General features: G+C 47.0%; 1 protein-coding gene across 15 annotated transcripts in view; it reads left to right on the forward strand.

The window, feature by feature from the left end:
- Positions 1-27842, forward strand: part of ASAP1 (ArfGAP with SH3 domain, ankyrin repeat and PH domain 1) — a 370853-nt gene that overhangs the window by 62630 nt on the left and 280381 nt on the right. For 12 of the 15 annotated variants that reach the window (XR_016388225.1, XM_089898507.1, XM_089898511.1 and 9 more), the window contains one exon: positions 19298-19424. The exons of 1 other annotated variant lie outside the window; for it this stretch is intronic. Coding sequence is in view for 13 of the 14 variants with exons in the window: in XM_089898513.1 (XP_089754639.1) it covers positions 19298-19424 (127 nt within the window). In the remaining variant the exon portion in view is untranslated. 2 more of the 15 variants (XM_089898517.1, XM_089898515.1) reach the window with 2 other exon arrangements.

Consider the following 27842-nt stretch of genomic DNA (forward strand, 5'->3'; position numbering starts at 1 on the left):
ATCATCTCCAGGTCCATCCATGTTGCTCCAAGTAGCAGTGTTTCATTCTTTTTTTATGGCTGAGTAATGGTCTATTATGTATATTTATATATATATAAAGTGGAATATTTTATATATATACACACTGCGTTTTCTTTACCCATTCCTCTGTCGATGGACATAGGTTGCTTCCATGTCTTGGCTGTTGTAAATAGAGCTGCGATGAACACTGGGGAGCATGTATCTTTTTGAATTAGAATTTTTGTCTTTTCCGGATATATGCCCAGGAGTGGGATTGCTGGATCATATGGTAGTTCCATTTTTAGGTTTTTGAGGAACTTCCATGCTCTTCTCCATAGTGACAGCACCAATTTACATTCCCATCAACAGTGTGGGAGGGTTTTCTTTTCTCCACACCCTCTCCAGCATTTATTATCTGTAGACTTTTAGATGATGGCCATCCTGATCAGTGTGAGGTGACACCTCATTGTAGTTTTGATTTGCATCCTGACTTGATTCTTTTCAGTGCTTCTCAGAAAACTTTTCATACCTCTTGCCCCATTTGAACTTGGATGTGAAGGTGGAAAACAGAAGCAAGTAAATGCCACGTTAATCTCACACTGCCTTCAGGCAGCCACGGTTACTGGGATAATTGGGCCTCGTCTGTCAGCCTTTGCCTGAATTCCTGAGATGAGGGAAGAAAAAGCAGCCCCAATGTGGAGTCCACCAAGGTCAGGCTTGGCCCCATGGGAGGTGCTAGCACCCAGGGCAGAGTGACCAGCCCAGGCTGTGGCCATGTTTCCATGCCTTGTGGTTGGGAGGCCCTCTCTGTGCTTCCCAGTTGAAATTATCTGAAGAAGAGCACCCAGCCAGAGAGACAGAGAGAAACAACCTGAATTACTGTAGGATGTGCATTTGGGAACCCGTATTTGCTGGGTTAAAGGACTCAAAAGCAAAAATATAATTCCAAATTGGTTATAATTCTGTTTTTGTTGTTTTTTCCAATTTGTGTGTGGTGTGGCAATGTGTGTGTGTCTCTGAAGAGGTAGGGATGGGGGTAGATTATCTCCCCCCTCCAAGAACAACAGATGAAGTGGAACTTTCTATCTTCCCTTTTTGTTTATTTGTTTCTCAGCTACATCTGCAGGGGTGAAGCTGTAGGCAGCCGATGTTAAAAAGCGGCACTGGCTTTGAGATACACAGACCTGTTTGTTAGGACGTGGGCCACCTATTTAACTAACTTCTCTGTGCCTCAGTTTCCTCATCTGTGAAATGGGGATCATCTTACCTCACAGGGTCGTGTAAGAATTAAAGGAGATATAACAGAGGCAAAGCTCTAGGAATGGTAGGTGGACAGTAATGGCCATTCCCTTCCTTCTCTCTCTCTTTTTTGCTGGTAGAACTCCACTTGCCTGCTCTTTCTGTTACACCTTTCAGAATCTTCTCTAGTGAGACCAGAGGGAGGAGACCTCATTTCTTTCTTTCTCTCTCCCCCCATTTTCTTTCTTTTTTTGCTTGCATTGCTTGTCTTCTTCCTCCTCTGCTACCCCATTCCCACCTCCAGCCATAGCCAGCACCTACTGGGGCCTTTCTTCCCAGCCAGTTCTCCAGGGCCTCCCTGTCCATGGTCCTAACTACAGTGAGCAACAGCATATTGACAAGGAAAGGTACAGTATAGCCTGAGGACCATAGAATCCAAGGGTTGAGAGCCTGAGACTAAACACTAATCAATAACTGTAACGCATCCCTAGGTCCTTCCCACCTGTCGATCCCTTAGTGCCCACCAGGGAAGGTCTGTGGCTGAGACCAGCAATTTGGAGCAGTTAGGAAACAGGGGCAGTAAAGATGCAAGTCCGGGAGGCAGCCGACCAGTGAGGCTAGGATCCCAAAGCTGACTTTGCTTTAAGAGGGGCTTTGGATGATTCTTTATAGTGGAAGCCTCTTCTGCGTTTTGCCTTGAAGGTAGTCCCAGGTGCTGTACAGACGGGGGCTCTGTGAACAGCTATGCCACTGTCTTTAAGGGATAAATCACTGTAGCTCTGCTGTCCTCTTTGTATGAAAAGAAGCCAAGATGCATTCAGCTCCTGCCATTTTCCAGGGCTGGGGAGTTGGGTTCCTCCCATAGAAGCCAGACCCCACGGCCCAGGGTAGGATTCAAACTCGGGTGAGGGTGCCTTTCACGTCTGTGCTGCTTCCCCAGCAGGAACCAGGTAGCGATGAAGCCAATTCTTTGAGTGGGACAAAACCTGCAATTTATTGAAGTCAACAGGTATATATGCTTGTTAAAAAGCAATTATGCTGAAATAATATAGACCAGAAGCTTGACCCTAACTTAATGCCCTTTGCATTCTGAGGAGGAGACTGCATTACGTGGGAACATCATTTCAGACCTTTGCAGTCTCGAGGTTGGTAATAGGACGATCCAAGGTTTAAACACTAGAACATAAACTACTGCCCAGATCAGATCCATCCCAGATCCATGGTGGATCGATGTCTCGTCTCTCTGGAGGCCTTCAGCTGTGGTGTGGTCGAAAGAGAAGTGGACCTGGAGCCAGAAGAAGTGGAGTCAAGTGCAGATGCAAGCACTTCGGAGCTGCCGGGTGGGAGGAAGGTTTATTATCCTCCCTGCAGTTATGCTGTCTCTCCAGGGTTGTGTTGAGGATGAAATGAGAAATATTTGAAAGCAACAAATATTTTGAAAGTCCCTTGCCTGCTACATTGTAAGTGCTAATAACCATATTAATTTCCATCCTGCTTTAATTTGCTTAGCTTCTCCCCACTTAAGATTGGCTTATATTAGTCCGCCTCTGTTCACGAATATATATGTGTTGGGATCAACCTTGGCAAAGGTTGTCTCAAGGGACAGAGGTACCATAGGGTTCCTGAATGTGGGACCATTTTCTGGCTAGAAGAGTTGGTCCCTTTTTAGAATCAAAGAATGTGAAAGATGGCCTGGGCCAAATCTTCCTTGTGTGTGTGTAAATGAGTATTTTTGTATGTGTTTATACTCCACTGTATTCCTCAGAGAATAGGGCAAATTACATGATAGAATAGATGACCCAGTGGAAAGATATATGCATAAAATGCGTAAAATTCAGGACGCAGATATGCTGGAATAGCAAGACTAAGTGTGGTGGTATAGCTGTGTATACCACAGGACCTGTAGATTTGAGACTGCAGATTTCTCCCTGAGCTTTTATACATATATTATTATACATGAAGTTCTTCTCTGAACATTATTATATTTGTCTTTTGGTGAACATATGTATGCATTTCTGTTGGGTTTATACCTAGGAGTGGAATTGCTGGCTCATATTATTCTTTGATTTTAATTGACATCATCAGAGCAAATAATAATTATAAAAATAGTTTCATGGAAAACAAGGAAGATTCGCATTTCAGTTCTTTGGATTGAATGAACATTTATGGAACACTGATGTCTTCTCGCATATATTAGCTTATTTAAATTCACAACAACCTCGGATATTGCTGTCTTTAGCCAATTGCAGAGATGAGGAAATTTGAGTCTTTTGGCTAATGTTCATACAGCTTGTGTATAGTAGTGTCAGGATTTGATCCCAGGTCTTTTGTTTGTTTGTTTGTTTGTTTTCTTTGGTACGCGGGCCTCTCACTGTTGTGGCCTCTCCCGTTGCGGAGCACAGGCTCCGGACGCGCAGGCTCAGCAGCCATGGCTCACGGGCCTAGCCGCTCCGCGGCATGTGGGATCTTCCCGGACCGGGGCACGAATCCGTGTCCCCTGTATCGGCAGGCAGACTCCCAACCACTGCGCCACCAGGGAAGCCCTGTTTGGGTTTTAAAAAAAATATATTTATTTATTTGGCTGTACCAGCTCTTAGTTGTGGCACGTGGGATCTTTAGTTGTGGCATGTGGGATCTAGTTCCCAGGGATTGAACCTGGGCCCCCTGCACTGGGAGTGCAGAGTCTTAACCGCTGGACCATCAGGGAGCTCCCCAATCCCAGGTCTTTTGAATGCTAGTCTGTGTTCAGGTTGGCCATGCTGCTTTTCTTGAGAAGTTGGCATCTTTGGGCACCAATACTTTCTGTTTTACGTTATTTTTACACACAAGAGAGAATTCTCTCTCTTCTGTTTTATGTTATTTTACTGATTGAAAACCCTTCCAAAAGACCTGCACCTGGCATGGTGCCTAGACTATAGCATCATGTCTCAAACAAAGGTTCATCATTTTACATATCACTTCATATTGAGACTGGAGTCAGTTGAGCAGAATGGTTTGCCCTCACTAGCAGACACAGGTATTTGGAATTTCTTTCTTGCGGGGGGTGTGCGTTAGCAAATTTCTGCAGTTTTTTGTTGGTGTTTTTTTTTTTTTTTTTCCTTCTTTGGAAAGAAGTAGCCCCTTCACACTGTTTCTGGCATAACTGCTCCCTTCAGATTGCTGAGGGCTTAAAAACCGGCTCACCAAACCTGTTAGAACTGAGTGTAAAGTAAGAGAAACAAGGTCGAAGAGACAGCTGAGGGGGCTCCTGTGATTAAATGCGTGAATTCTGATGCATGGACTTTGTAGAAATGAATTTGGCTCCCTGGGGATCTGTGTGCTTTACTTCCTCATTCCTAGGTTCTAGAAGAGATGAGATGGTGTGTGTGTGTCCACATGCATACGTGTGTACTCTTTTTTTTTTTTTTTGGCTGCGCCCCATGTCTTACAGTATCTTACCCCACCAGGGATCGGAACCTGGGACCCTGGCAGTGGAATCGCGGAGTCCTAACCACTGGACCTCCAGGGAATTCCCACATGTATACTCTTTTTTTAAAAAAATTATTATTTATTTTATTTTATTTATTTTTGGCTGCGTTGGGTCTTCGTTGCTGCATGCGCACTTTCTCTAGTTGCGGCGAGCGGGGGCTACTCTTCGTTGCGGTGCGTGGGCTTCTCATTGCGGTGGCTTCTCTTGTCGCGGAGCACGGGCTCTAGGTGCACGGGCTTCAGTCGTTGTGGCACGTGAGCTCAGTAGTTGTGACGCACGGGCTTAGCTGCTCTGCGACATGTGGCATCTTCCAGGACCCAGGCTCCAACCCGTGTCCCCTGCATTGGCAAGGCGGATTCTTAACCACTGTGACACCAGGGAAGTCCCACATGTATACTCTTAGAAAAGGAAAAAGTAGGGTAAAAATTCCACCCACATCTGGAGGAAGGAAAGTAATAAATTTTAATCTGAATTAATCTAAATTAATCTGAATTCTCTCTCTTCTCACTTACTTGCACACATACACAGACACATAGCCTATAACACAAGATAACAAAATAAAATTAAAACCCTTTATCCTCATAAAGAGTATTTGGGTTACCAGCTCTAGCCTTCCATAGTGTGTAGAATATCAGATATATTAAGCTACAGAAAAAAAAAGTGTGGAAAAATCTTTCCTTCCTCCAAATGTTTTATCCTCACTTATGTCATTGTGGCTTGAATTCTTAAGAACCCTAATAAGAAGGAAGGATAATCAAAGAAAACCCATTCTTGACCCCAAAATACTGTACCAGCCTGCTGTTGCGTTATAAATAATATAATCCACTAGTAAGTATCACATCTATGTCTTGTAAACAAACAACGAAACTGCAATTCTTTGTCAAGTGTGGAAAGACCACTACCATTTGTCTTTCTGGCAGGAAATAATTCTGGAATTTTAAATGATTGCTCTGGAAAGACTGGGCAGAGCACTGATTTTAAAACAGAGAAGTCTTTGATCTTTATCACCTTATTTCCTGTTTAGAATCTGTTCTGTCTCTTCTCTCTTAACCAAATTGTGCAAAGGTTGTGTAAATAAATTTGCTTCTTCAGAAATCCAATCTGTGGAAGCCTAATGGCTCTTCTGTGGCTGTATTTATGAAGCAATTCCTGAGATGAAATTTAAGTTCTTATAATATGTAATGCCTGTAAATTGAAAATTGAAACCAGCCTCTTCACTGATTCTATAACTCTGCAAAATAGGCCTTGGTGACTGTCTCCAGAATAATTCAGTGGAACCTCTAAGCCTCTGAATATAGAGTCTAAAACACAGAGGACAAAATGACTCTGGTAGAATCCTTAGAATTTGACCACTTCAGAGATTAGCTGTTTTTATACATTCTTAGTTAGTTAAGTATGTCCATAGGTCCAGTGTATAAACTAGGATTATATTTCAACTGCATATAAAGAAAAATCCCAATAAAATTAGCAATTAGGGTTTTTTCCCCTCTTTCTCCCAGACCAAAGAAGTCTGGAGATAGTCCAAAGACAGATGGTGCCTCCATGGTTATCAGGCACCCAAGCTGTTTCTGTCTCTCTGGTTGAGCCATCCTTATCATATTATCTCAGGATCCAAAATGGTTGCTGGAGGGTCAGCCATCACATCCGCATTACAAGCAGCAGGATGGAAGAAGAGGGGAGGGATAACAGGGGTCCTCCTTTAGCAGAAGTAGTTCCTTTCAAAACATTTCCTCAAAGGTCTACATAGTACTTCAGCGTACATCTCACTGGCTGGACTTAGGCACACAGCTATACCGTCTTATAGTGGAGGCTGGAAGATGAGTCTTTTGGCTGAATACATTGCTGCCCTGAATCAAATGGGGCTCTCTTATTGAAGAAAGGGAGACTGGATAGAGGGGATGTAACCAGTAGTCCCTGACACATCCAGCAAGGTACTAATTGTACAAAGAGTGTAGTATAGTGGAGAGGGCTTGAACTTTGAATTCAGACAGTCTTGTGTTTGAACCTTAGTTCCTCCACTTACTAGGTGCAGGACCACTTCTTTCAGCCTCAGTTTCCTACCCATAAAACACCAGGAGAGTAATACCTACTTTGTAGAGTTGCTGTAAGGTTTAAACAAAACCATGTGCATAAGTTGCCTTGTACTTGATAGGTACTAAATGGTGGCCATTATAGTTGTTATTATAAATGGGTAGGTTGTGCCTTCTACCTGCATCAGCATAGTGAGTATTTTTAAAATTGAGATATAATTCACATAGCACCAAATTTACCCTTTTAAGGTGTCCACTTCAGTGAGTTTTAGTGTATTCACAAAGTTGTGTAACCATCACCATGATCTAATTCCAAAACATTTTCACCACTCCCTCAAATCCCATATCCACAGGGTCACTCCTTCTTCCCTTCCCCCAGCCCCTGTCAACCGCTAGTCAGCTTTCAGTCTCTATGGATTTGTCTTTTCTGGACATTTTGTGTAAATGGAATCATATAATTTGTGACCTTTTGTGTCTTTCACTTAGCATAATGTGTTTTCAGTTTTAACCCATGTTGTAGCATGTATCAGTACTTTATTCCTTTTTTTGTGGCTGAATAACATTCCATTGCATGAATACACCACAATTTGTTTATCTATTTGTCTGTTGGACATTTGGGTTGTTTCCACTATTTGACTATTATGAGTAATGCTGCTGTGAACATTCGTGTACAAGTTTTTGCGTGAATGTGTGTTTTCATTTCTCCTGGGTGTATATACCTAAGAGAGGAATTGCTGGGTCATATGGTAACACTATGCTTAACCTTTTGAGGAACAGCCTGATTGTTTTCCAAAGCTGCTGCACTAGTTTACATTCCAACTAACAATGTATGAGGGTTCCAATTTCTCCACATCCTCTCCAACTCTTGTTACCTTCCAACTTTTTTATTATAGCCATACCTAGTGGCTGTGAAGTGGTGTCTCGTGGTGTTGATTTGCATTTCCCTGATGACTAATGATATTGAGCACATTTCATGTGCTTATTTTCCCGCTTTATATCTTTTTTGGAGAAATGTCCATTTGAGTCCTTTGTCCATTTAAAAATTAGTTATTTGTCTTCTCATTGTTGAATTTTAAGAGTTTATGGGACTTCCCTGGTGGCGCAGTGGTTAAGAATCCACCTGCCAGTGCAGGGAACACGGGTTTGAGTCCTGCTCTGGGAAGATCCCACATGCCACGGAGGAACTAAGCCCGTGCGCCGCAACTACTGAGCCTGCGCTCTAGAGCCCGCGAGCCACAACTGCTGAGCCCACGTGCTGCAACTACTGAAGTCTGTGCGCCTAGAGCCTGTTCTCTGCAACAAGAGAAGCGACCGCAGTGAGAAGCCCACGCACTGCAACAAAGAGTAGCTCCCGTTCACCACAACTAGAGAAAGCCTGTGCACAGCAACGAAGACCCAGTGCAGCCCAAAAAATAAAAATAAAAACAAAACAAAACAAAAAAAGTTTATATATTTGGATACTTGACTCTTATCAGATATATAATTTGCGAATATTTCCTCCCATTCTGTTATGTGTATTACCTAATTTGCTCTTTTTAACAATCCTTTGAAGTGGATATTAGTGTCCCCATTTTACAGATGAGGAAGCTGAGGCTCTGAGGCAGTGAATAACTTGTCCAGGGTAACACATCTACTAACTGTGAAGATGGCACTGGAACCCAGGAAAAGATTAGCCAGGGCTCTTTTTGTTTTATTGGTAGAAACCCATCTCAGGCCAGCTTACGCTAAAAAAGAAGTATAGCTGCTCATATACCTGGGAAGTCCAGGACTGGCAGCTGGCATGGGAGAGATTCTGTAGTCCACTGATGCAAGTGATGTCGCCAGGACTCTTCCTGTCTCCCCCTCCCTCCGTCTCTTGCTGTCTTTTGGTTAGCATCATTCTTAGGCAAGCTCTCTCATGTGTGGAAAAGGTGGTCATCAGCAACTAAAGGCTTCCTAAGTCCTTTGAGCTAGACCTAGAGAAGAGACACATTGCTCTTCACCCTAGCTTCCATATCAGACCCCCATAAAGCTCCCTGATTGACCTTGCTTGAGTTTAATGCCTGTCGGAATACCCATCGATGCTGCTTTCAGGAGTCTGGGATACTCTAGACAGCTTGGTCCAGCCCTTTGGTTGGAAACATTGCAATATATGATTGACAGTCTCTGGAGAATCATGTGGAGTTAAGGAGAGGGTCATTCCTAAAAGAAGGGGATTTGTAAGGCAGACAGAAAACGTAATCAGTGTCCTACACGGTCTGTCTTGAACTACTAAGTTCAAGATGCTGAAATTTGTTGCGGGTAAATGAAAGTTAATTCCCAAAACCAAATAGTAGGGGAAAAGTCAATTTATTCACAAAAGTAAAACAAAAGATAATTGAAAATAATCATCTCCACATCCAATCAACAGTGAGTTCTCTGCTTTCCACTTAAACATAGCAGTTTTATAAATGGGTTTGTATAATACCTCTAAACCTCTAAGACCGCAGCAAAAAGACTAATTTTTCAAGAGCAATAAACAAAATAAAGAACAGGGAACAGAAGCTAAACGCTTCTGGCAGAAGCTTAGTAGCAATTGTAGAGTTTTTTGTTTTTTTTAATGAGAGGCCCTAGTGTGATTTGGAATGTTCACATTTGAGAAAGATGTTAACCCAGTAGCATATGTTAGGAAGAAAACTCTGCCGTGGGTGGGCAATTTTCTTTTTTCAAATAGAGCGATGCCCTACATTTGACATAATTACAGGAAAATTCTATTATAATACAGCTCATTGTTATGTGGGTTCAGATACATTGCAGGTGAAATCATATTTTTGAAAAGCGACAGCTGGGTACTGTGATAGATTCCTATAATACAGGGTGCCTATAACAGCGGCCCCCAGCCCAGAACTAATGACCTCCAGACCGTTCTTGGCTTACAAGTAGATCTTGAGGCAGAGCTGGTGTTTGGGGTTGGTTGTAACACTGATATAAAAAAAGAATTCATCAAATTATAGGGTATTATTGCCCTAGGACCTCAGAGAGCTTCTGCCCCAGACTCCTAGGAAATGAGGCCAAAGGAGGTGAGCTGATTTGGCCGAGGAAAAGGAGCTGACCTCCCTGGCAATGCCATGTGTTCCTTCTCAGTGCTAAAGTCACAAAGCTGTCATTTATCAAATTTTTCTTCTTGAGTAATGTTTCAGATGATAGGCAGCTTTGAAAAGTACTCATAACAATAGGTCCAACCGCGCTTTGGGTAAATCAGAGAGAGAGTCATCATATATGAAAGGACCTTTTTTTTGGACTTCACATTCATAGGTCACATAGTTGAAAGACACATTTATTTTCTGTCTGAATTCTTTGAGCATTTTGGCAGTTGTGCTGCAGACTTGTATCTCTGTCTACATCTGAGGACAGGGGCTGTATCTTAGGTGTCTTTTTGGCCCCTGAAGAGTCTAGCATAGGACCTGTTTCGAAGACAAATAATGGTATTAGTAGCTAACATTTATTGATCATTTGCTATATACCGGCACTGTGCTATAGCATCTTGCATGGATTTTCTCATTTATTCCTCACAGCAACCTTAGGAGAGAGAGAGATCGCCTCACCATCCTCCTTTTAAAGGATGACCTCCTTTGAAACTGACATTAGGTAACTGCTAAGGTTAGCAATCCCTGTTAAGTGGCAGGGCTGGGATTTGAACCCAGGTAATCTGAATCCAGATCACACATTCTTAACCTCTGGAAGGATTATAGTGCTGTTCAGTAACTGTGAATGGAACTGAACTGATGGGTTCCAACCTAATACCTCTGCGCCCACTGGGGAATGTCCTCAGGGACTCGGGAGACAGTGGTCTTATCTCTGAAAATGTCCAAACAAGGAAAGGGAGAGTAAAGTGGGTGTGGCAGAAGGAGAAATCTCATCTATGCTCTGTGCTATAGGGCTGCCCTGGGTTGGGGGAGGGGAGGGTCGTTTACTAAAACATCACGACTGACTCCCAATGTTCAGGTTACAAAACATCTCTCTCCTTATTTCTTGTGACTTCTAACCTTTTATAAAGGGGCTCTTAAGGAAGGGCAAAGGGTGGGTGGGGAGGACTTAGAAGGTCCATCCACTGACACTGATTGCCCTCAAGCTCCCTGGCTTAGCTGGTTTTTGGAGAGCAGGAAAGAAGAGGAAGAGGCAAGACAGTGATAACGGGGGTGGGTGTGACTCCGGTCTCATGCTGTACTCGCAGTCTCCTTGCTCAAAGTTAGGGGAATCAGTTAACTGGTCCTATGCCAAATTTTATGTAGTTACAGTTTTTTTTTTAATAAATTTATTTATTTTATTTATTATTTACTTTTGGCTGCGTTGGGTCTTCGTTGCGGTGCGCGAGCTTCTCATTGCGGTGGCTTCTCTTGTTGCACAGCATGGACTCTAGGCGCGCGGGCTTCAGTAGTTGCAGCACGAGGGCTCGGTAGTTGTGGCTCGCGGGCTCTAGAGCGCAGGCTCAGCAGTTGTGGTGCACGGGCTTAGTTGCTCCGCGGCATATGTGGGATCTTCCCGGACCAGGGCTCGAGCCCGTGTCCCCTGCGTGGGCAGGCGGATTCTCAACCACTGTGCCACCAGGGAAGCCCTGTAGTTACAGTTTTAAATGGTAAGCAAATGTCTACAGGCATTCCTTGATACCGTGATGCAAAGACCAACATAATTCGTTCTTAAATGGGAGTTTCAGATACTTTTCTTACAGCAAGGTCTTTAATCCCTTCCTTGAAATGTAACTGGTTAGGGTGGAGGAGTGGGGCAACACTTGGGAACCAGCACACCTGGGGTCTGGCCCTGATTTCCCACAATTTGGCCAGGGAATGCTGGGCAAGTCATTTAACCACTGGAGAATCTGCTTCCTTGTCGGAAAAGTGAAAGGGTTGGTAACCATATTATTCCTGAAATTCTTTCCAACTCTGTTAACAGTTTATGATGATGTCAGATGATTGAAGAGACTCTAAGAACCAGAATTCCTCTTTCTAGTTCTCCTCTCCCAATTTCTCTTACACCCCTCCCCCAATGTAAATGCTTATTCATTCATTCATTTTTCCCTCCATCTGTTCAATAAGTATCTCTTAAGCACCAGGGGCTCTGGGACTGTAACAGCAAATGGAAAACCCCCTGGTCTCAATGACCTCACAGTCTAGTTGGAGAAATGTAAATATTTGGAAAATAGTGCCTTGGAAAATGGTGCCATGGAAAAGGGTCATAAAAGAGGCATGTTCTCAGTCCTGAGCTGCACAGACTTGGGCCTGAGTAAGTGTGAGCCACTAAACTGAAACTAAGACAAATTCATCAAAAAAAAGAAAAAAGAAAAGAAACCTGGATGTTCTCTAAGTGTTTCTTATTTTTCAGAATCCCGTATAACACCACAATTTTTCTTCACTGGACGTTGTTTTACTTATATTAGAAAAGATGTAGCTCATAAAAGAGAGCTGGCTTAATCCAAAACACATTTATTGGGTATCCACAGGGAACCTGTACTAGGCAGTGCCTTCCGTGGGGAAGGAAAAGCCTGCAGGGTTTGGTTTCAGACAGGCTGTGAATAGCAGTTCTCTGTTTATTAACTGTTGTGCTTGAGGAGATTGGGCACGTCCCTGAGTTCTCAACAGACAGGGTGGCCCCTCACGAGGCTATTGGGGGAGATTTCAGGAGATGGTGCTTGTAAAATGCCAAGCCTGGGGCCCTAGCAATCTCTTGTCCCTCCCTTAGTTCTGCAGAGATGTAGGTGATACAGATAAGGATACAATTTAGTCTCCCTGTGCCCTCAAGGATTGACAGTCCGGGAATTCTGTAGTGCTGGAAACTCAGTAGGAAGGTGGAGTTCTGAGCCAAGCCCCACCACTAACAGAGTTATTTGTCTCTGGGCGGGCGGGGGTGGGGTGGGGTGGGTGGGTTTCTCATCTCTCCATGTGTAGGGAGTCTGAAGTCCCTCCCAGTGATGCAGTAACCTTCACACAAAGTAAGAGAGGCTACATTGCAAACAGCCCTGTAAGATTAATCCCAACTGGAGGAATGGGGCAATAGGAGTGCTCTCCAGACCAGCCAAGCCTGCATTTGAGTTGGGCTTGTAATGAGTTCCCCAGTAGGAAAAGAGAGAACACATCGGCTCCAACAGAAAGTCATCCTAGAGCTGTGGACCCATTGTCCGGAGGCTGATCACATGGCTGTGAAATCGGACCAGTCAGTCTGGCTCCACCACTTGCCAAGGTGACCTCTAAGCTCCAGGTTTCCCCCAGGTATAAAATGGGGATAATACCAGCTCCCACTTTACGTGGTTGCTGTGAGTGTGAAGTGAGGGCAGGCCTGCTGCGGTGCAGAATTGTGCAGGGCATATAGGAAGCACAACAATTGTTAGTTGATATTATTTTCTTACAGGATAGAGCAGAAATATATTCCTGAGTTCTTTCAGTTGATATTTACACCAGGATTCTGAGTCTTCTGGGTCCCCGACACTCTGCCTGACTTTTCTTCCTTATCTCCCTCAGAAGGAACAGTCAGGGAACAGAGAGTTAGTTTTTTGTCTCCAAACAAACCATATTCTCCTCTTTACTTACTGAGAACACTCCAGTGGTTTTACTTGGAATATTTAAATAAAGTATATTGGAGACTAGAATAGGCTCTTTTTTTTATTACATGAAATAGTATAAGCGTACTTGGGATGCACTCATATAAGGCACATGAGCGAAGCAGTCTGCAGTGTAGGTCGAATATGGCAACGTGAGCCTGACAGTAAAACACGTGGAATCCAATGCATCCCTCCCTCTTCCTGCCCCCCGCAGTGCTTTCCTTTCTTCCCGCACTTTGTTAAGATGATAGAAAACAAATTACTAAGGTATCAGGTGAAATAAGGAAGTAACAGTACTTTCTTTGGTTGTCTCAGTTGGGAAAGACATCTAACGAAGTAGCACTATGAGAGGTATCATCGAGAGCCTGATTTTTGCAGGCAGTAGAAAAAGCCCTGGATTTCGTCTGCTGGGCTCTGGGACATTAACTTGCGGTGAGATCACCTTGTGTCTTGATTTCCATTATTGTAATGCTCCCACGTCACGACTGTTACGTGGATGAATTCAGACACTGCCTATATAACAACGAGGGCAGTGCCTGGCCCAGGATGGGAGCTCAGAAAGTACGGGGTTGGCCAAAATGTTCGATCGTAACATCTTATGGAAGAACCCGAACACATTTTTTGGCCAACCCAATACTTTTCTACACCTCAGTATCCTTGGGTTTCTCCCCGGTAAGTTTAGGATAATCACGCTTACCTCACAAAGTTGGCATGAAGTTTAAAGAAGGATATGTGTGTCCAAAATGCTATCTGTACTTAGCAAAGCATCAGGTGTATTGCAGTTCTCAGTAAATTTTTTTTTGGGGGGGTGAGGAATATCAGAATTTTTATCTCTAGATAAGGCTTTCAATATTCCCATAATACCTGAAAAGTATTGTCCACTTACGATGTCTCAGACCCTGTTAAGCACTTTATGGGCTTTAGCTCATAGACTCCTGAGAGCACTAAGAGATAGTTACTAACATTGCCCCCATTTTGCAGATGTGAAAACCGAGACTCAGAGACATGAATTACTTTAACGAAGTCTAATAGCTGCTATCTGGTAGAGATGTGAGGCCAAGTCTTCCTCTTGAGAATCAGCCTATAACTCATGCTATTATGAAACAAATGCCCTGTTCTGTCCTCTAGAAGTTGCCTTGATCAGAATATCCTTCTTTACAGGAGCTGTGTTCCATGAAAATAAGGCTTTAATTTTATGGCCTCCATTCAGTTCTGATCCTGATTAGTATTCATCCTATTTGATTCTAGATACTGTTTATTTACTTCCAAAATCCATCACTCATGGATCTGACCTCACAAGGGATACTTAAAAGAATAAGCAAGGTCTCTAAAGACGGTTCCCAAATCTGAGATCCCAGACTTTGGGAATTACTATGCAGTCTCCCCTTGGCCCTCTCCTTTCCTCCTCCAGGTGACTAATTTAGGGAGATATCTGAGTCTTGGAATGAAAAAAGATGTATTTATAGTCATACTTCACATAAAAAGGGAGTTCAAAGGGAACTAACATTGGCTGATTATTCAAACTGCTTTATCCATATCTTCTCACTTTATTTCACGTTAACACAACCTGTAGTGTAGTAGTTTTATTATTACACTAATTTTGCAGATGAGAAAACAAGGCTAATAAGTGACAGAGTAGAGATTCAAACCCAGGTCCCAGTTAACACAAAGCGTATTCTCTCCCCACACCACCCGTTGTCCCTGTCCCATGAAGGCACTGGGAGCCTTGGAGGAATGCTGTAATTCCATCCCATCAGCTTGGGCCGCTGCCTAGCACTGTGGATCAGAGCACCGGTAGCTCCTCTTGGTTTCTCATGCCCAGAGAGCACTTCACACCCCCTCCCCACTCTGCCACCCCCCCCACCCCCCGGTGCATTGTCAGCTATCTTGTAAAGGCACCTCCTTGGTCCTTAGGCAGATGGATGAGTGGAGCCTGCAACTGGGAACCTAACTCAGACAATCCCTGATGACTGTGGGGTCAGTAGTGCCATTGCTGACCAGGGAAATAAACCATCACTATTCTTACCGCCGCTTTTCAAGGAGAAGAAAAGTATTCTGTAAGGACCATTCTCACCTTGGTCAGCAGTGCTCAGAGTAAACAGGCATGATGAGTCCAAGGGTGCCGAAGGGTGTCTGATGGGGATGATGATGACAACAAATGGGAAGCGTGCTTTAGCCAGAGCCGGGTGCGCACAAGTACGCGTACACGTGTGTACGAGGATGTGTGTGTATTTTTCCTGGCTCCGGAAGGGATGCTATGTATTTCTGAGCAGCTCTGCACAAAGGAATCCAGCATTTAAGTTTTGCCTGCATCAGATTCTGTTCGCAAAAGATAGCCAGGAATGGTTTTTGGGGCATGGTTTCAAATTTAAAAAGGATTATGGCCGGGCTTCCCTGGTGGCGCAGTGGTTGAGAGTCCGCCTGCCAATGCAGGGGACACGGGTTCGTGCCCCGGTCCGGGAAGATCCCACATGCCGCGGAGCTGCTGGGCCCGTGAGCCATGGCCGCTGAGCCTGCGCGTCCAGAGCCTGTGCTCCGCAACAGGAGAGGCCACAACAGTGAGAGGCCCGCGTACCGCTAAAAAAATTAATAAGTAAGTAAATAAATAAATAAATAAGGATTATGGCCCATGAACCCTAGAAATGGTGGGTGGAGGTGTGAACCTTTGAAATTCTAATTGCAGCCCAGTCTAAGGAGGTATATATTTACCCGGGCACAATATCTCATTGTCCACATACTCCTTTCGTGGCCGGAGGAGGAGCAGATACATAACATAATCTTCAAATGAAACTGAAACAACAATTGGTGGCAGCAGTTTGGACTCTGGTGAGTTCCGTCAAGAAAGAAATCCCCGCTGTTGACCATCGCAGTTAGCTTAGCTTGTCCTAACAATCTTTATTCCTTACGTCTGTAGAGCTGAGGGAATGCACAGACTCAGCTCCAGCTGGGAGGGATCTGTGTGGTCATTTTGACACACCCACCCCTTTATTTTACAAGTGACGGCACCAAGGCCCAAGGTGACAGCATCAGTTATTAGGAGAGAAAGCTCTGGAATCCAGGCCTCCTGGAGTTGAGGCAGTTATTCACCGACTCTAGGCTTTTCGTAATGGCTCATATTTATCGAGTGTTTACTCTAAGCCATACCTATGGGATGGAAGCAGCTACCAGCCCAGCGGAGGTGACAGGCATTCGATGACAACTTGGAATAGAGGGAAGAGTAGAAATAATGCGAAATCAAAGTCTTAATTGATTTCCAGCCTAGAGGAAGGCCTTCCTGGAATGGATGGAAGTCTAAGTGCTGGGTGTTGGGCTCTCAACTGCTGCATGGGGTAGCATGCGGTTACGGAGGCTCAGAGAGCTTGATTAGCCCAAGCTAGTAGCGGCCATATTTGCTCCAGTCACAGAACCTTCTAGATGCAGGATGGCCCAGTTAGTATATGGAAAAAGAGGTAGGATTTTCTTCTGGTGGCTCATACGCCAGTCTGTCAACAACAGCACATGAGCAAGTGACCTCCAGGTGCAGGTCTTTTCTTTTTTTAAAAATATTTACTTATTATTTTTGGCTGCGTCGGGTCTTAGTTGCGGCGCGCGGGCTCTTTGCTGTGGTGTGGGGGCTTCTCTCTAGTTGTGGCGCATGGGCTCCAGGGCACCTGGGCTCAGTAATTGCCGAGCGCAGGCTTAGTTGCCTACGTGGTCCCTTCCCCGACCAGGGATCGAACCCGTATCCCCTGCATTGGAAGGCGGATTCTTAACCCCTGGACCAGCAGGGAAGCCCCCGGGTGCAGGTCTTAAATGGCCTGCAGTGGCCATTTGGCTGTCTCCCCAGAACCTCAGCCTTGGTGTGTCCCAAACCAAACTTTTAAAGTGTGAATGAGGAGAAGGAGGGTGCCTGTTTGCTTCTTTACTTATTTTTTAGAATGCCTCTCAGAACTCATGTCTCAACACCTCACTCTGGCAGGGAAGAGTCTTTATTGGTGTGTGCTGCCTTACCAAGGCCTTCCTTTCATTAGCTGAAAGGCTTTGCCTTCCTAACAGAAATGAACAGTTCTCTGAAGGCACAGTGCAGGTTCAGGACAGCCAGCACAGGCAGACAAAACAGCTGGAACTCTCACAGTGGCTTTCCTGTGCACAAAGCACTTTCTCATCCGTTATCATTTAACAGCCTCATGGGGTTGGTGCCCTCATCTTTCCCCTTCTTGGGAGGCAACTGAAGGCCAAGATTGCAGAGCCAACAGCACGAGGCAGCCCCTCATTCTCTTTTCTGCTCAAGATGTCACCTTGTCAGAGAGGCCTTCTCTGAACACTCCTTATACCATAGCACCTGCATCACTTTGTTACTCTGTATGTGCTCCAGTTTATACTACATAAGTATTGCTTGTCTGTTTCCCTACTAGAAGGTAAGGTCAGGAGAGCAGCTCATTGTCATTGCGGAATCTCCAGGGCACATAGTAGGGCCTTAGTAAATAGTTATTGACGGTGAGCGAGGAGATGCGTTTGCCTTCGACAATCCCCCCCAGACCCAATGCTAAGACAGGTCCACAACGTCCCTCCCTGCCTTGAGGCACCCCGTTGTAGTTTGCAGAACCGTACAAGATGGCAGGAACTCAATCCCAGGAGAGGCCCCGGGGCCAGCCTTCTGCCGGGGGGCGGCGGGGGTGGGGGGGGGAGCATTTGGGAGCTGAGTTTACCAGGCGGCTCCCATTGGCTCCAATTACAGGAGCCAATCCTGAGGCGCTTCCTAAGGGCCTAGCTTTTCTTTTTTTCAAAACAAATTTCATCCACAATCAATGGTGAGAAATTAAATGGATTCTCTGGATTACGTGGATTGAGCAAAATAGCCATCTGCCAGGGCCGAGGAATGAGCAATCTGTTGGTAATTTTTCCGCTGAAATTTGGCATCTGCTTGGCGTTGTACACCATTTGCACCTCGGGAAATACCTTTTACACCCCTGACCCTCGTCTGGCCTTCAGATTAAAAAAAAAAAAAATGCAAATGAAAGATTAGAAAATTATAAAAAAGAAAGAACCCTTCATGTGTCTTCACTTAGCATTTTAGCGACTTAAGCAAACTGCACAAAACTAGCCTTCCAAAGGCGGTGAGCGCCCTGAAAGGGAGTGAGGGCCGGAGCCGGCGAGCGGGCAGCTGCAAGCCCGGGCGCCGGGCCGGCTCCTCGCTGCGGCCGCGCGGGCCGCCCCGTGCCCCTGTCGCCGGGCTCGCGGCTCTCGCAGCAGGAGGCGGCTCTCCGGGCCTCGCTTCCTGCACCCACACGGGGCTAAAAAAGAACGCGCACAACTTTTTTTGGTCCCCCTTCTTGCGAAACGCTCGCGTAACGAGCTCGCCGGAGTAACCGCTCCGGGGGCTGCCCGTGGACGCGGGCTTCCGCTGCCCCGCGCGGCCCCCACCCGGGAGCGGGCGTCGGCGCGGGGGCGCCGGCCGGGGGCGGGGCCGGGGCCGGGGCCGGCGGGGCGGGGGGGGGGCGGGGCGGGGGGGGGCCCGGTGGCGCGTGCGCAGAGCACTTCCTTGTTTGTCCCCGTGACTGTAGCGGGAGCGCCGCCCGCCTCTCGCCAGCCCGCCAGCGGGAGTGTGTGCTCAGTCAGTCGGTGTCCGCGCCGCCGCCTGTCAGATCGTGTGAGAAGGCAGCGCCTGCCGCCCCGACCTGCCCAGCCCGGGCCCCCGCGCAGCGCCGCGCAGCGCCGCGTCCCCTCCCCCGCCGCCGCCGGCATGAGCAGAGGGAGGCGGGTCCCCGAGAGTCCCCTTCCTCGCGCGCCGCTCAGAGTTTGAAGGGCCCCGCGCCGAGCGCCGCCGCCGCGGCCGCCGCCGCCTGCTTCGGCCGCCAGCCCTTTCTCCTGCCGCCGCCGCTGCCGCCGGGATCTCGAGCCGCTCCAGGCCGGGCGGCGGGTGGCGGGCTGCGCGCGGGGCGTTCATGAGCCGCCGGCCGGCCCGCGGCCCCGGGAGCCTGCGCCGTGACTCACTCCTCGCCCCCGCTTGTGTCTCGCCCTCCCCGGCAGGATGCCGGACCAGATCTCCGTCTCCGAGTTTATCGCCGAGACCACCGAGGACTACAACTCGCCCACCACGTCCAGCTTCACCACGCGGCTGCACAACTGCAGGAACACCGTGACGCTGCTGGAGGAGGTAGGTCGGGGCCGGTGCCCTCCGCGCATCCCCCCCTCCCCCCCTCCCCGGCGCCCGGCCCCCAGCCGGGGACCCCGGCCCGCCCGCTGGGATGCCTCGCTGCCTCCCCTCGCGGCCGCCGCCTCGCAGTTGGATTGTTTCGATTTCCGAGCCGGGGAGGATGGGGATGTTGGGGCCTGGGGAGCCACACCCCCTCCGGGACCCCCTCCGCCCACCGCGCTCCCAGGTGATCGGGGGACTTCGGATGTGCAGCCCCCGCCCCATTTCCCCCGGAGCTGGAGGTGGGGAGAGAACTGAGCGGGCTCTGGACAGCCCGAGGCAGAAGAAGAGGCGAGTCCTCTCCCTCTCTTGCTCCCTTCCTGTGTGCCAAGCAGGCTTCTAGGCGCTTTCCACATCCTTGTGACCCTCTCGTAACCCGCGAAGCAGGTGGTGTCAGGCCACCGAGGGCAGAGGGAGGCGAAGCCCTGTGGCCAAGGTCACTAGTAGGGGACTGGGCGATGGTCAGTGAATGCAGCTCTCCAAGGCCCGGCTTGGCCAGGCAGGCTTCGCTGCATAGGCGAGGGCCGGTGGAAAAATCCCAAAGGAATGAGGGGGCTCAGGCCGGGACTGCCTCCACCCCAGGATTCCTCCCTTCTAGTCCTAAAGCCCTGGATGGAAAGAGATATCTGTGCAGACTGGTCCTCACCCTCCTCCCCTGGCTGGATGGTTTGGTAGGGTTTGAGGCTGCTGCGCCAGCAGGATCTGCCCACAGGGAACTCCTAAGCTGTGAATGCAGACCCGAGGCTGATGCTGCCTGGAAGAGCTGGCTAGACAGGAAGAAGGGAGGCCTGAGACTGCAGAAAGAACAGCTCCTCTTATCTGGGTCCTCCGGGGAAAGGTTGTGGGTGCCCAGGGCAGAGCCAAGGGTGTAGCAGTTTCCTTTAAAATTTTAAGTGAATTAGTGATCAGGCAGAGTGGGTAGGTAAGGAGGAACCCACAAGCCCAGGAGCTGCAGAAGCCTCCGAACCTCCATAAAAATAGGCATTTGTCCTGGAACTCTGCCCCATCTGTAAGTGCTCTAAAGCACCACTACCCTCCAAAGAAGCCAAACCTACTTCAACTGAAAAAGACAGCATTGGGGGAAGTTAGGAAGGCAGATCGTTTTCCCTGCCTAGATTATTATTGTGTGGTTGGTTTACTTGAGGTTTGGGAAGCTCTTTCTGATTTAAGCTCACCATGGCTCCCCCTCTGTAACATTAAGAAGCTTGGGCTTCTGTGGGCAAACTGCTCTTGATGCAGGCTTTGATACTCGCTCTGGGTCAGGTTATAAGCAGAACTGGTGTTCAGAAGCCAAGGGCCCTAAATTTTAGGAGGGGAGACGTTCCTGCTAGTGCTGGGTCCTGTTTTGCTGGCCTGATGTTGCATATTAGTCTGAATGTTTTATGCCAGTTGAGGTTGCTTCTGGAGTCTCTCTGAAGTTAATGTTGGGTTATTGAACTGAATTTTGAAATTCAGCTGGAGAAATACCATCTAACTAGATGTGTTGGAAAGCCAGAGGTAAATGGCTGTCTTCTTTGTTTTGGTTTTGTTTTTGTCAACTGCCTGTCGCACCAGCCTGATGTTTGGTGTCTGGGATTAAACGGACTTGCCAGGCATTCAACCCTATGACAAGTCTGTCCTTCACTTGATTGTGATAAATTGAAACATGCTGATATGGGAGCATTTTTCATCCTTCTTCTGTACTAGTTGTATATGCTTCTAAGGGCTGTGACATCGGTTAGACTGAGCGGTTATTTTCCTTCTAGAGAACTTCTTCAGTGCCTGCTAATAGAGCTGTCAATTGCTTTAACTTTCCTTTCTGCACAGTCAGATAGAGTCACTGTATTCTGTTTGTGTGGGGTGTGATAAGGGTAAGTATATAGTTGGGGATGCTGTTTGTAGGGGTATGTGCCCACATTTTGCGGCCACACCAGAGGATAGGGTTAATGTTTTAAAGTTACATGCAGCTGCTCTTGATCTTCGTTTGAGGTTACTAAATTTAACAGCAAATACAGCAGATACATTTTTTTTTTGGCACGGAATATTGTTTTGCAAGGTTAGATAGAAAAACAGACCTGGTGATAATACAAACCTGGTCACCTATGAACTTGAGAAGGACTTGGAACTAGGCTGGAAGTTCAAAAGTGTCATGTTGGAGTACGTTGATATGTTCTCAAAAATATCACAATGAATGTTTCATAGAGAGTGGCACAATAATTTTGTAACTGTTTTTCTGAACTCAAGTGCAGTCCTGGTCAAGAAGTCATTGCCTCCAGTCTGCATCTTTTAACTGTTGAATTGTATTCCATGACGTTGGACTCGTGAATGATTGCCTTTAGCATAAATGTGAAATATGCCCTTTAGTTTCTTAATTGATAATCACCACAGTTGAATTTTTAATCCCCCCCCCACCCAAGCTTACCTATGTGGAAGAGGTACATTAGTATAAATGTCTTGAGTGGATCACAATTCAGTTCTTAAAAATTATGGGGCTTAGGACTTCCCTGGTGGCGCAGTCGTTAAGAATCCACCTGCCAGTGCAGGGGACACAGGTTCGAGCCCTGGTCCGGGAAGATATCACATGCCGCGGAGCAACTAAGCCCGTGCGCCACAACTACTGAGCCTGAGCCCTAGAGTCCACGAGCCACAACTACTGAGCCTCAGCTACTGAAGCCTGCGCACCTAGAGCTTGTTGCTTCGTAAGAAAAGCCACTGCAATGAGAAGCCCGCGCACTGCAACAAAGAGTAGACCCTGCTTGCTGCAACCAGGGAAAAGCCCGCATGCAGCAATGAAGACCCAACACAGCCAAAAAATAAATTAATTAATCAAAAAAATATTATGGGGCTTAAGGTTGTTATCCTCAAAATATAAGGAAAAGTTTTGGGCCAGACCACGAAATCTTGTTGGCCTAGGCTTCATGAGTGAGATATATGGAAACTTTAAGAGCGCTGTTTGTGTTATCTTGTGGTTATTCCTAGGGATAGAACTTTTGGGTACTTTTTGGTGATGTGGAAACTCAGGAACAGGAATTAATTTGGGCAGCTTAGAATTTTTTTTAAAATCTTTTTCTAGTTCTGCTAATTGTCTTCCTATTTATCTGTGAGCTTTTTTGCTCTTTGGATTCCTAAGTCTCACCTAAAAGATTGTATTCGATCTCCTAGCTTGGAACCCCAAATTAGCCCACACTGTCCCTTTTGCTGCGTCCTGTCGGCAAAGAGTTCTGTGCTTTGCAGATGTTGGCGCTTTTGCTTTCATCTCTCTGTGATGTGCACTCAAGGAGCTGGGTCAGAAATATGTGGTAAAAAAGGAAAAGCGTTTACTTCTGGGCTTCACCTTTGGGGGCAAAGGGTCCCACATGACTCTGCAAGTCATGGCGTGGCTGGCACACAATGAGTGGCTGCTTTTGAGAGGCAAGAGCGGACGGGCTGCCAAGGTTTCATGCTGGTGTGTGAGTGTTTTCCAAGCAAAAAGCCAGTGTTTTGCTTATTCAGCAACCAGAGCACACTAATGTGTGCCATTTGACTTGTGACCGTTTGGAAATTATGAGTAAATGACTAGGAGAAGGCAGAGCTTTCCCAAGAAGGTAGCAAGCAGGCACATTCCAGGACCACTGTCCGGGGAGAGAGTAGGATAGACTCTCCATTTAAAGGCTTAGATCGGTCCATACTTAGTGCTTGGTGATGGGGAGAGTCCAGTATGATACACGAAGGTCAGCTTGGTTATTTAGTATTGGCCCAGCACTTTTACCTTGGGTGACGGTGGAGGAGGCATGTTCTGCCCATTTATTGAGCAGCTGCTCTGTACCAGGCGCACTGAAGACACACGGCACGCGTGATCACACTTAACCCTCATACAGGCTTTATGAAGGAGGGACAGTTGTTACCTCCATTTTACAGAGAAGAAAACTGAGATGAAGTGATGAAGTGATTTGTCTCCAAGGTCAAATGGCTAGTAAGTAAGTGAGTTAGGAAATCCTAAACAGTTAAGACAAAAAGTAGACGTTCTAAATGTCTACAAAGACATATTCCAGCGGTTTTGTAGGGAACATAGGAGGCTTCACTTTTTTTTTTTTTTAATAAGTTTATATATTAGGCTGTGTTGGGTCTTTGTTGCTGCGCACGGGCTTTCTCTAGTTGTGGCTCGCGGGCTCTAGAGCGCAGGCTCAGTAGTTGTGGCGTATGGGCTTAGCTGCTCCGCGGCATGTGGGATCTTCCCGGACCAGGGCTTGAACCCGTGTCTCCTGCATTGGCAGGCGGATTCTTAACCACTGTGCCACCAGGGAAGCCCCAAGGAGGCTTCACTTTTATTGTCCCTTCTCATTTTGGTCTCATGAAACAGAGGTACCTAAGTTCCTAGGTGGCTTGGTTTTTCTTCATGTTCACGTTCCAGGGAGTTCTTCCAGGTAATCCTTAAATGCACTAATTTTTCTCCGCTGTGCTTTCACAGATTTGCGTGTGGTTTTTCAGATTCAAATGTGGGAACTTACTTGGCATCATCCAGGAACAGCATTCACTCAGCATATTTTGGGGGAGCGCTTGCTGTGTACAGCCTAGTGGAGGCATGGGGGGCGGTGCTACCTGGATTAGGTTATGGAGAATCTGATGGTCTTGGAGAGAGAGCTCAGTGGGGCCATCACTCTTAACAAGGTAGAAAGGGGCAGCTCGTAGGTGGGGGAAAATAACATAGGGCATTATCCTGTGACACAAGCTGAATCACTCGTCCAGTCAATATACAGATTGTCCATACACGTGGCCTGAAGTGTGCTGGACCCTGGGCATGCTAAGATGAACAGCCCTGCCCTCAACAGTCTAAAAGTTTTGTTAAGGGGGTTTTCAGTCAAGTGTGGGTCTTGCATCAGAGGCTGGCTTGTGTTAGCATGGGCAGATGAGGTGTTCAGTCCTTTCTGAAGGCATAGAAATGTTTGGCTAAATGAAGAAATGAATGAAAGTGTGGAATGGAGGTTCCTTATCAAGGCCTGTTCCAAAATAACAGTAGTTACCAGCTGTTAGTGCTCTTACTGTGTGCCAGCCCCATGCACTATTATTTCATGCTGACGCTTACCCTACTGTTATCATTGACCTCATCTTATGAGAGTTAAGCCTTTTGCCCAACATCACACAAACGGTAAGTAGTGGATTTGGGAATTAATCCCATATCTATAGTGTTCCCATGCATGCCAGTCAGACTTCATCTGTATGTGTTTCCTCCCACCCCATGTAAGTTTTCATTTTTATCCATGTTCTTTGGGGCATCTTCTTCCATGCTGATGACTAGAGGTCATCAATCTTAGATAAATGCTTTTAAGCGCTCAAGTGTTGTTCTAGGGAATCTCACATGTAGGACCTGTATGGCCAGGGCTTGGAGTCTGACCTTGTTCATCAGCTCCCAGTGTTCTAGAATGCAATTGCATTGCTTCTCTTAAATTTTAAAAGCTGGCAAACTTAATAGGAAGTGCTCCTTTATATAGTGGCTGCTAAACTTGGTTGTAGTCTTAAAAAAAACAAGTCTCAGGAAGGGTTTAGATAATATCAAAGTTGGTCCTTTGCATTGCTTAAGGTTAAGAATATGTGCTTACTTTGTCCCTGAACTCTTGAAGATAAAACAACAAAAGGTGAACAGGTCTTCCCCATGCCACTGTCCCATGCAAAATTCTGGGCTCTGTGGCTCAACCCTCAGTCCCGAGGTACTTAGGGTGAGTTTTCTCTGGACATAACCAGCAAAGGCCAGTGAGTGAAGGATACATTTGCCTATAGAAGCAAGGAGAGAAGGACACTTCCTTTATGTACCAGAACTCATCCTCTTTCTAAAATGAGGCTCAAACCTGTTAGCCGGCTAGTCCAAGCTAATGCTGTTTGCCTTTTATATACATCTTTAGGGTTTAAAAACCATTGTCCACTTCTACCATCTAATAAAATCCCTGTCTGATAGCATTCTTATCATTCTTTTACATATGAATAAACCAAGGCTCAGAGAGGTAAAATGTGTTCCCCAAGGTCACACAGTATTGAATGCTCTGAGTGCAGGATCTCTGGATCTGAAAGCCTTTCTGTTTCATCTCTAGTTCACTCTTTTGTGCTTCCTGTCTGCTAGTTTTTTTTGTTTGTTTGTTTTTTGTCTTGCAGATGTCTACTGATTATTTTTCTTATCTCCACTTGATTTCTAGTGCCAGAGACAGAGAGAGAGAGACAAAGATAGTTTGGGGTAGAGAAGAAGAAGAAGGGAAAGTTGTTTTTCTCTCTTCTTAAGAGACCTCTTGTTGGACCTCTCTTGAAATCTCTGTCTTTTGTAGTCAGAGACAGCACTGCCAGCGGTCCTCCCTGGGCTCGACAGAAGTGGAAAAGGCCCTGTGGCTTCCAGCTCCACCCTGGCATACTTGGTCTGGGACTGTTGACTAACCTGTCTTTGCCTGTGAGCTGCCTGCAGCCCTGGCTGAAGAACCGAGACTCTGGGTTGGAGTGCTGCAGGGCTCTCCCGGCTGGCTGCCTTCGGGCTTCCTGCCCATCACAGCCCTGCCTTTGGGCTGGGTGCTGGGAACTCTGGACATCAGAGCTGAAGGGGCCTCGGAGAAAATCTAGTCTGGTGCTTGCCAGCCTAGGAGCCTGGTCTCTGAGGGGCCCACGGAAGTTGCCATGTGGGTCCAGCAGCCACTGGCAGTAGCCCAGGAAAATTAATAGACACCTCTCATAGCGTGGGTCAGCATATTTCTCCTGCCAGTTGTCTTGGATTTTGGCTGAAATACATCCGCTTGGTGGTGGAGCGCTGATTATCTCCTGCTGGTCAGATACTTGGATTGCCAGTTATAGATTCCTAACATTGGGAAGCAAAATGTTCTCTCATTCTTGTTTTTGGTTTTGCTAGAAGCAGCTTCGAGTTTTGTATTCCGGTGGGAGAAAGCTCATGAAGGAAAAGGACCTGCACAGATCGAGTTTAGTAACGTTGCTTTCACAGGTGGAAACGGAGACCTAAAGATGGCAAGGAAATTAGGCAGGGATTTGAATTCCAGTCTCCTGACTCCTAGCCCAGGCTCTTTGCACTCTGCTCTCCCAAAGGGCTATGGAGGCTGGTTGTACATGGGGCGGGGGGGTGGGGGGGGATGGGCGGGGACCCTGTGGCTCTTGTGATGATGCCTTTTCCAGTGTCGTTCCCTAGAACTTGCTTCCAGGTAGAAGGAGTGGTGAATGAACCTGAACTTGGGAACCTGATCTTGCCAGCCGCTCTGCTGGTAAGTCCTGCTCTCACATGACCTGCTGTGCGAAGCCGCAGCAGCCGTCCCTGATGTGGGGCTGGGAGGCTTTCATTAGAAGCATTTGTGGTGTTGGATGTTCAGACGTTACCCAGACCTTTGTCTTTACGTCTGGGAGTCAAGGGAGCCTCAGGGAGGTGGTTTCCATTTATGTAACCTAGTCATTTGGGGACTAGAGGCAGACCTTGGCCTCAGCCATTCCCACATGTATTATTTAAACGCGAGTAAGTGATGGGAGCCGGATGGGGATCACTTTGCAGCTAAGCCTCGGTTTCCTCATTCGATGAATAAATGGCATTGTTTTGAGTATTAAAGGAGATAATGCAAGTGCAGCACTCATCAGGTGGCTGCATTACTGGGAAAATGTGGCCCTGTGAACGCCAAGGCCTGACCTGTCTCATTGGTCAGGCTTCCTCCCGTGGCGCGGGGAGGGAGGAGGTGAAAGGCATTCCTTGATGGGGAGCCGGGCAGAGCTCTTTCCACTGTGGACCAGCGGCGACATTTGGGTCGAGGAGGACAAAGTTCCCTTGCCGAGGTTAATTGCAGCCCTGTTATCTTCTAGTGTGTGTCAGGCAAGTCACTGAACCTTCAGGTGTCTTAGTGCCCTCATGGGGATAGTACCTGCCTCTTAGTGAGTCAGTGTACGTGAAGTGCATGGAGCCGTGCCCGGCATGGTTGGTGCTCTCTAAATGATTGGTCTTACCGTCACTCTTGTTGCTGTTTATTATTAATTGGGTTGGACCCTTGAATGTGTGACCGAGAGGATGAGACTCGGTAGAGTCATTTTGGACGGATGCGTGATGAGGTCAGTGACAGAGCCAGCTGTGTGCCTGGGAGGAGCTGGAGGGTGGAGGCGCAGATGGGACTAGAGGGAGGACTAGGGCAGCACTAAACACATTGACCACGGGGGCGGTCACGGTCAAAGCCAACTTGATCTGAAATAGACTGTCAACTCTGTTTTACTCTATACTCAGCCCTTGGCGGTACTGCTGTGAAGTAAGGGAAGCAGTGGCCAGAGCTGCCCCCTCGGACCCAGGCCGGTCTGATGGGCTCTGCCGGCGCAGCCTTGCTGTCCATGCTTCCTGGTGTCACTGCTGACTCTTTGTTTCCTTCCCCCTGACCTCCTTCTGCCGCATCCCCTCCATTGGTGCGTCAA

The sequence above is a fragment of the Delphinapterus leucas genome, chromosome 17 (genome assembly GCF_059928025.1).
Source record: "Delphinapterus leucas isolate spDelLeu-1000000601 "Yukka" chromosome 17, BTC_Dleu_Yukka2, whole genome shotgun sequence".
Taxonomy (NCBI): Eukaryota; Metazoa; Chordata; class Mammalia; order Artiodactyla; family Monodontidae; genus Delphinapterus; species Delphinapterus leucas.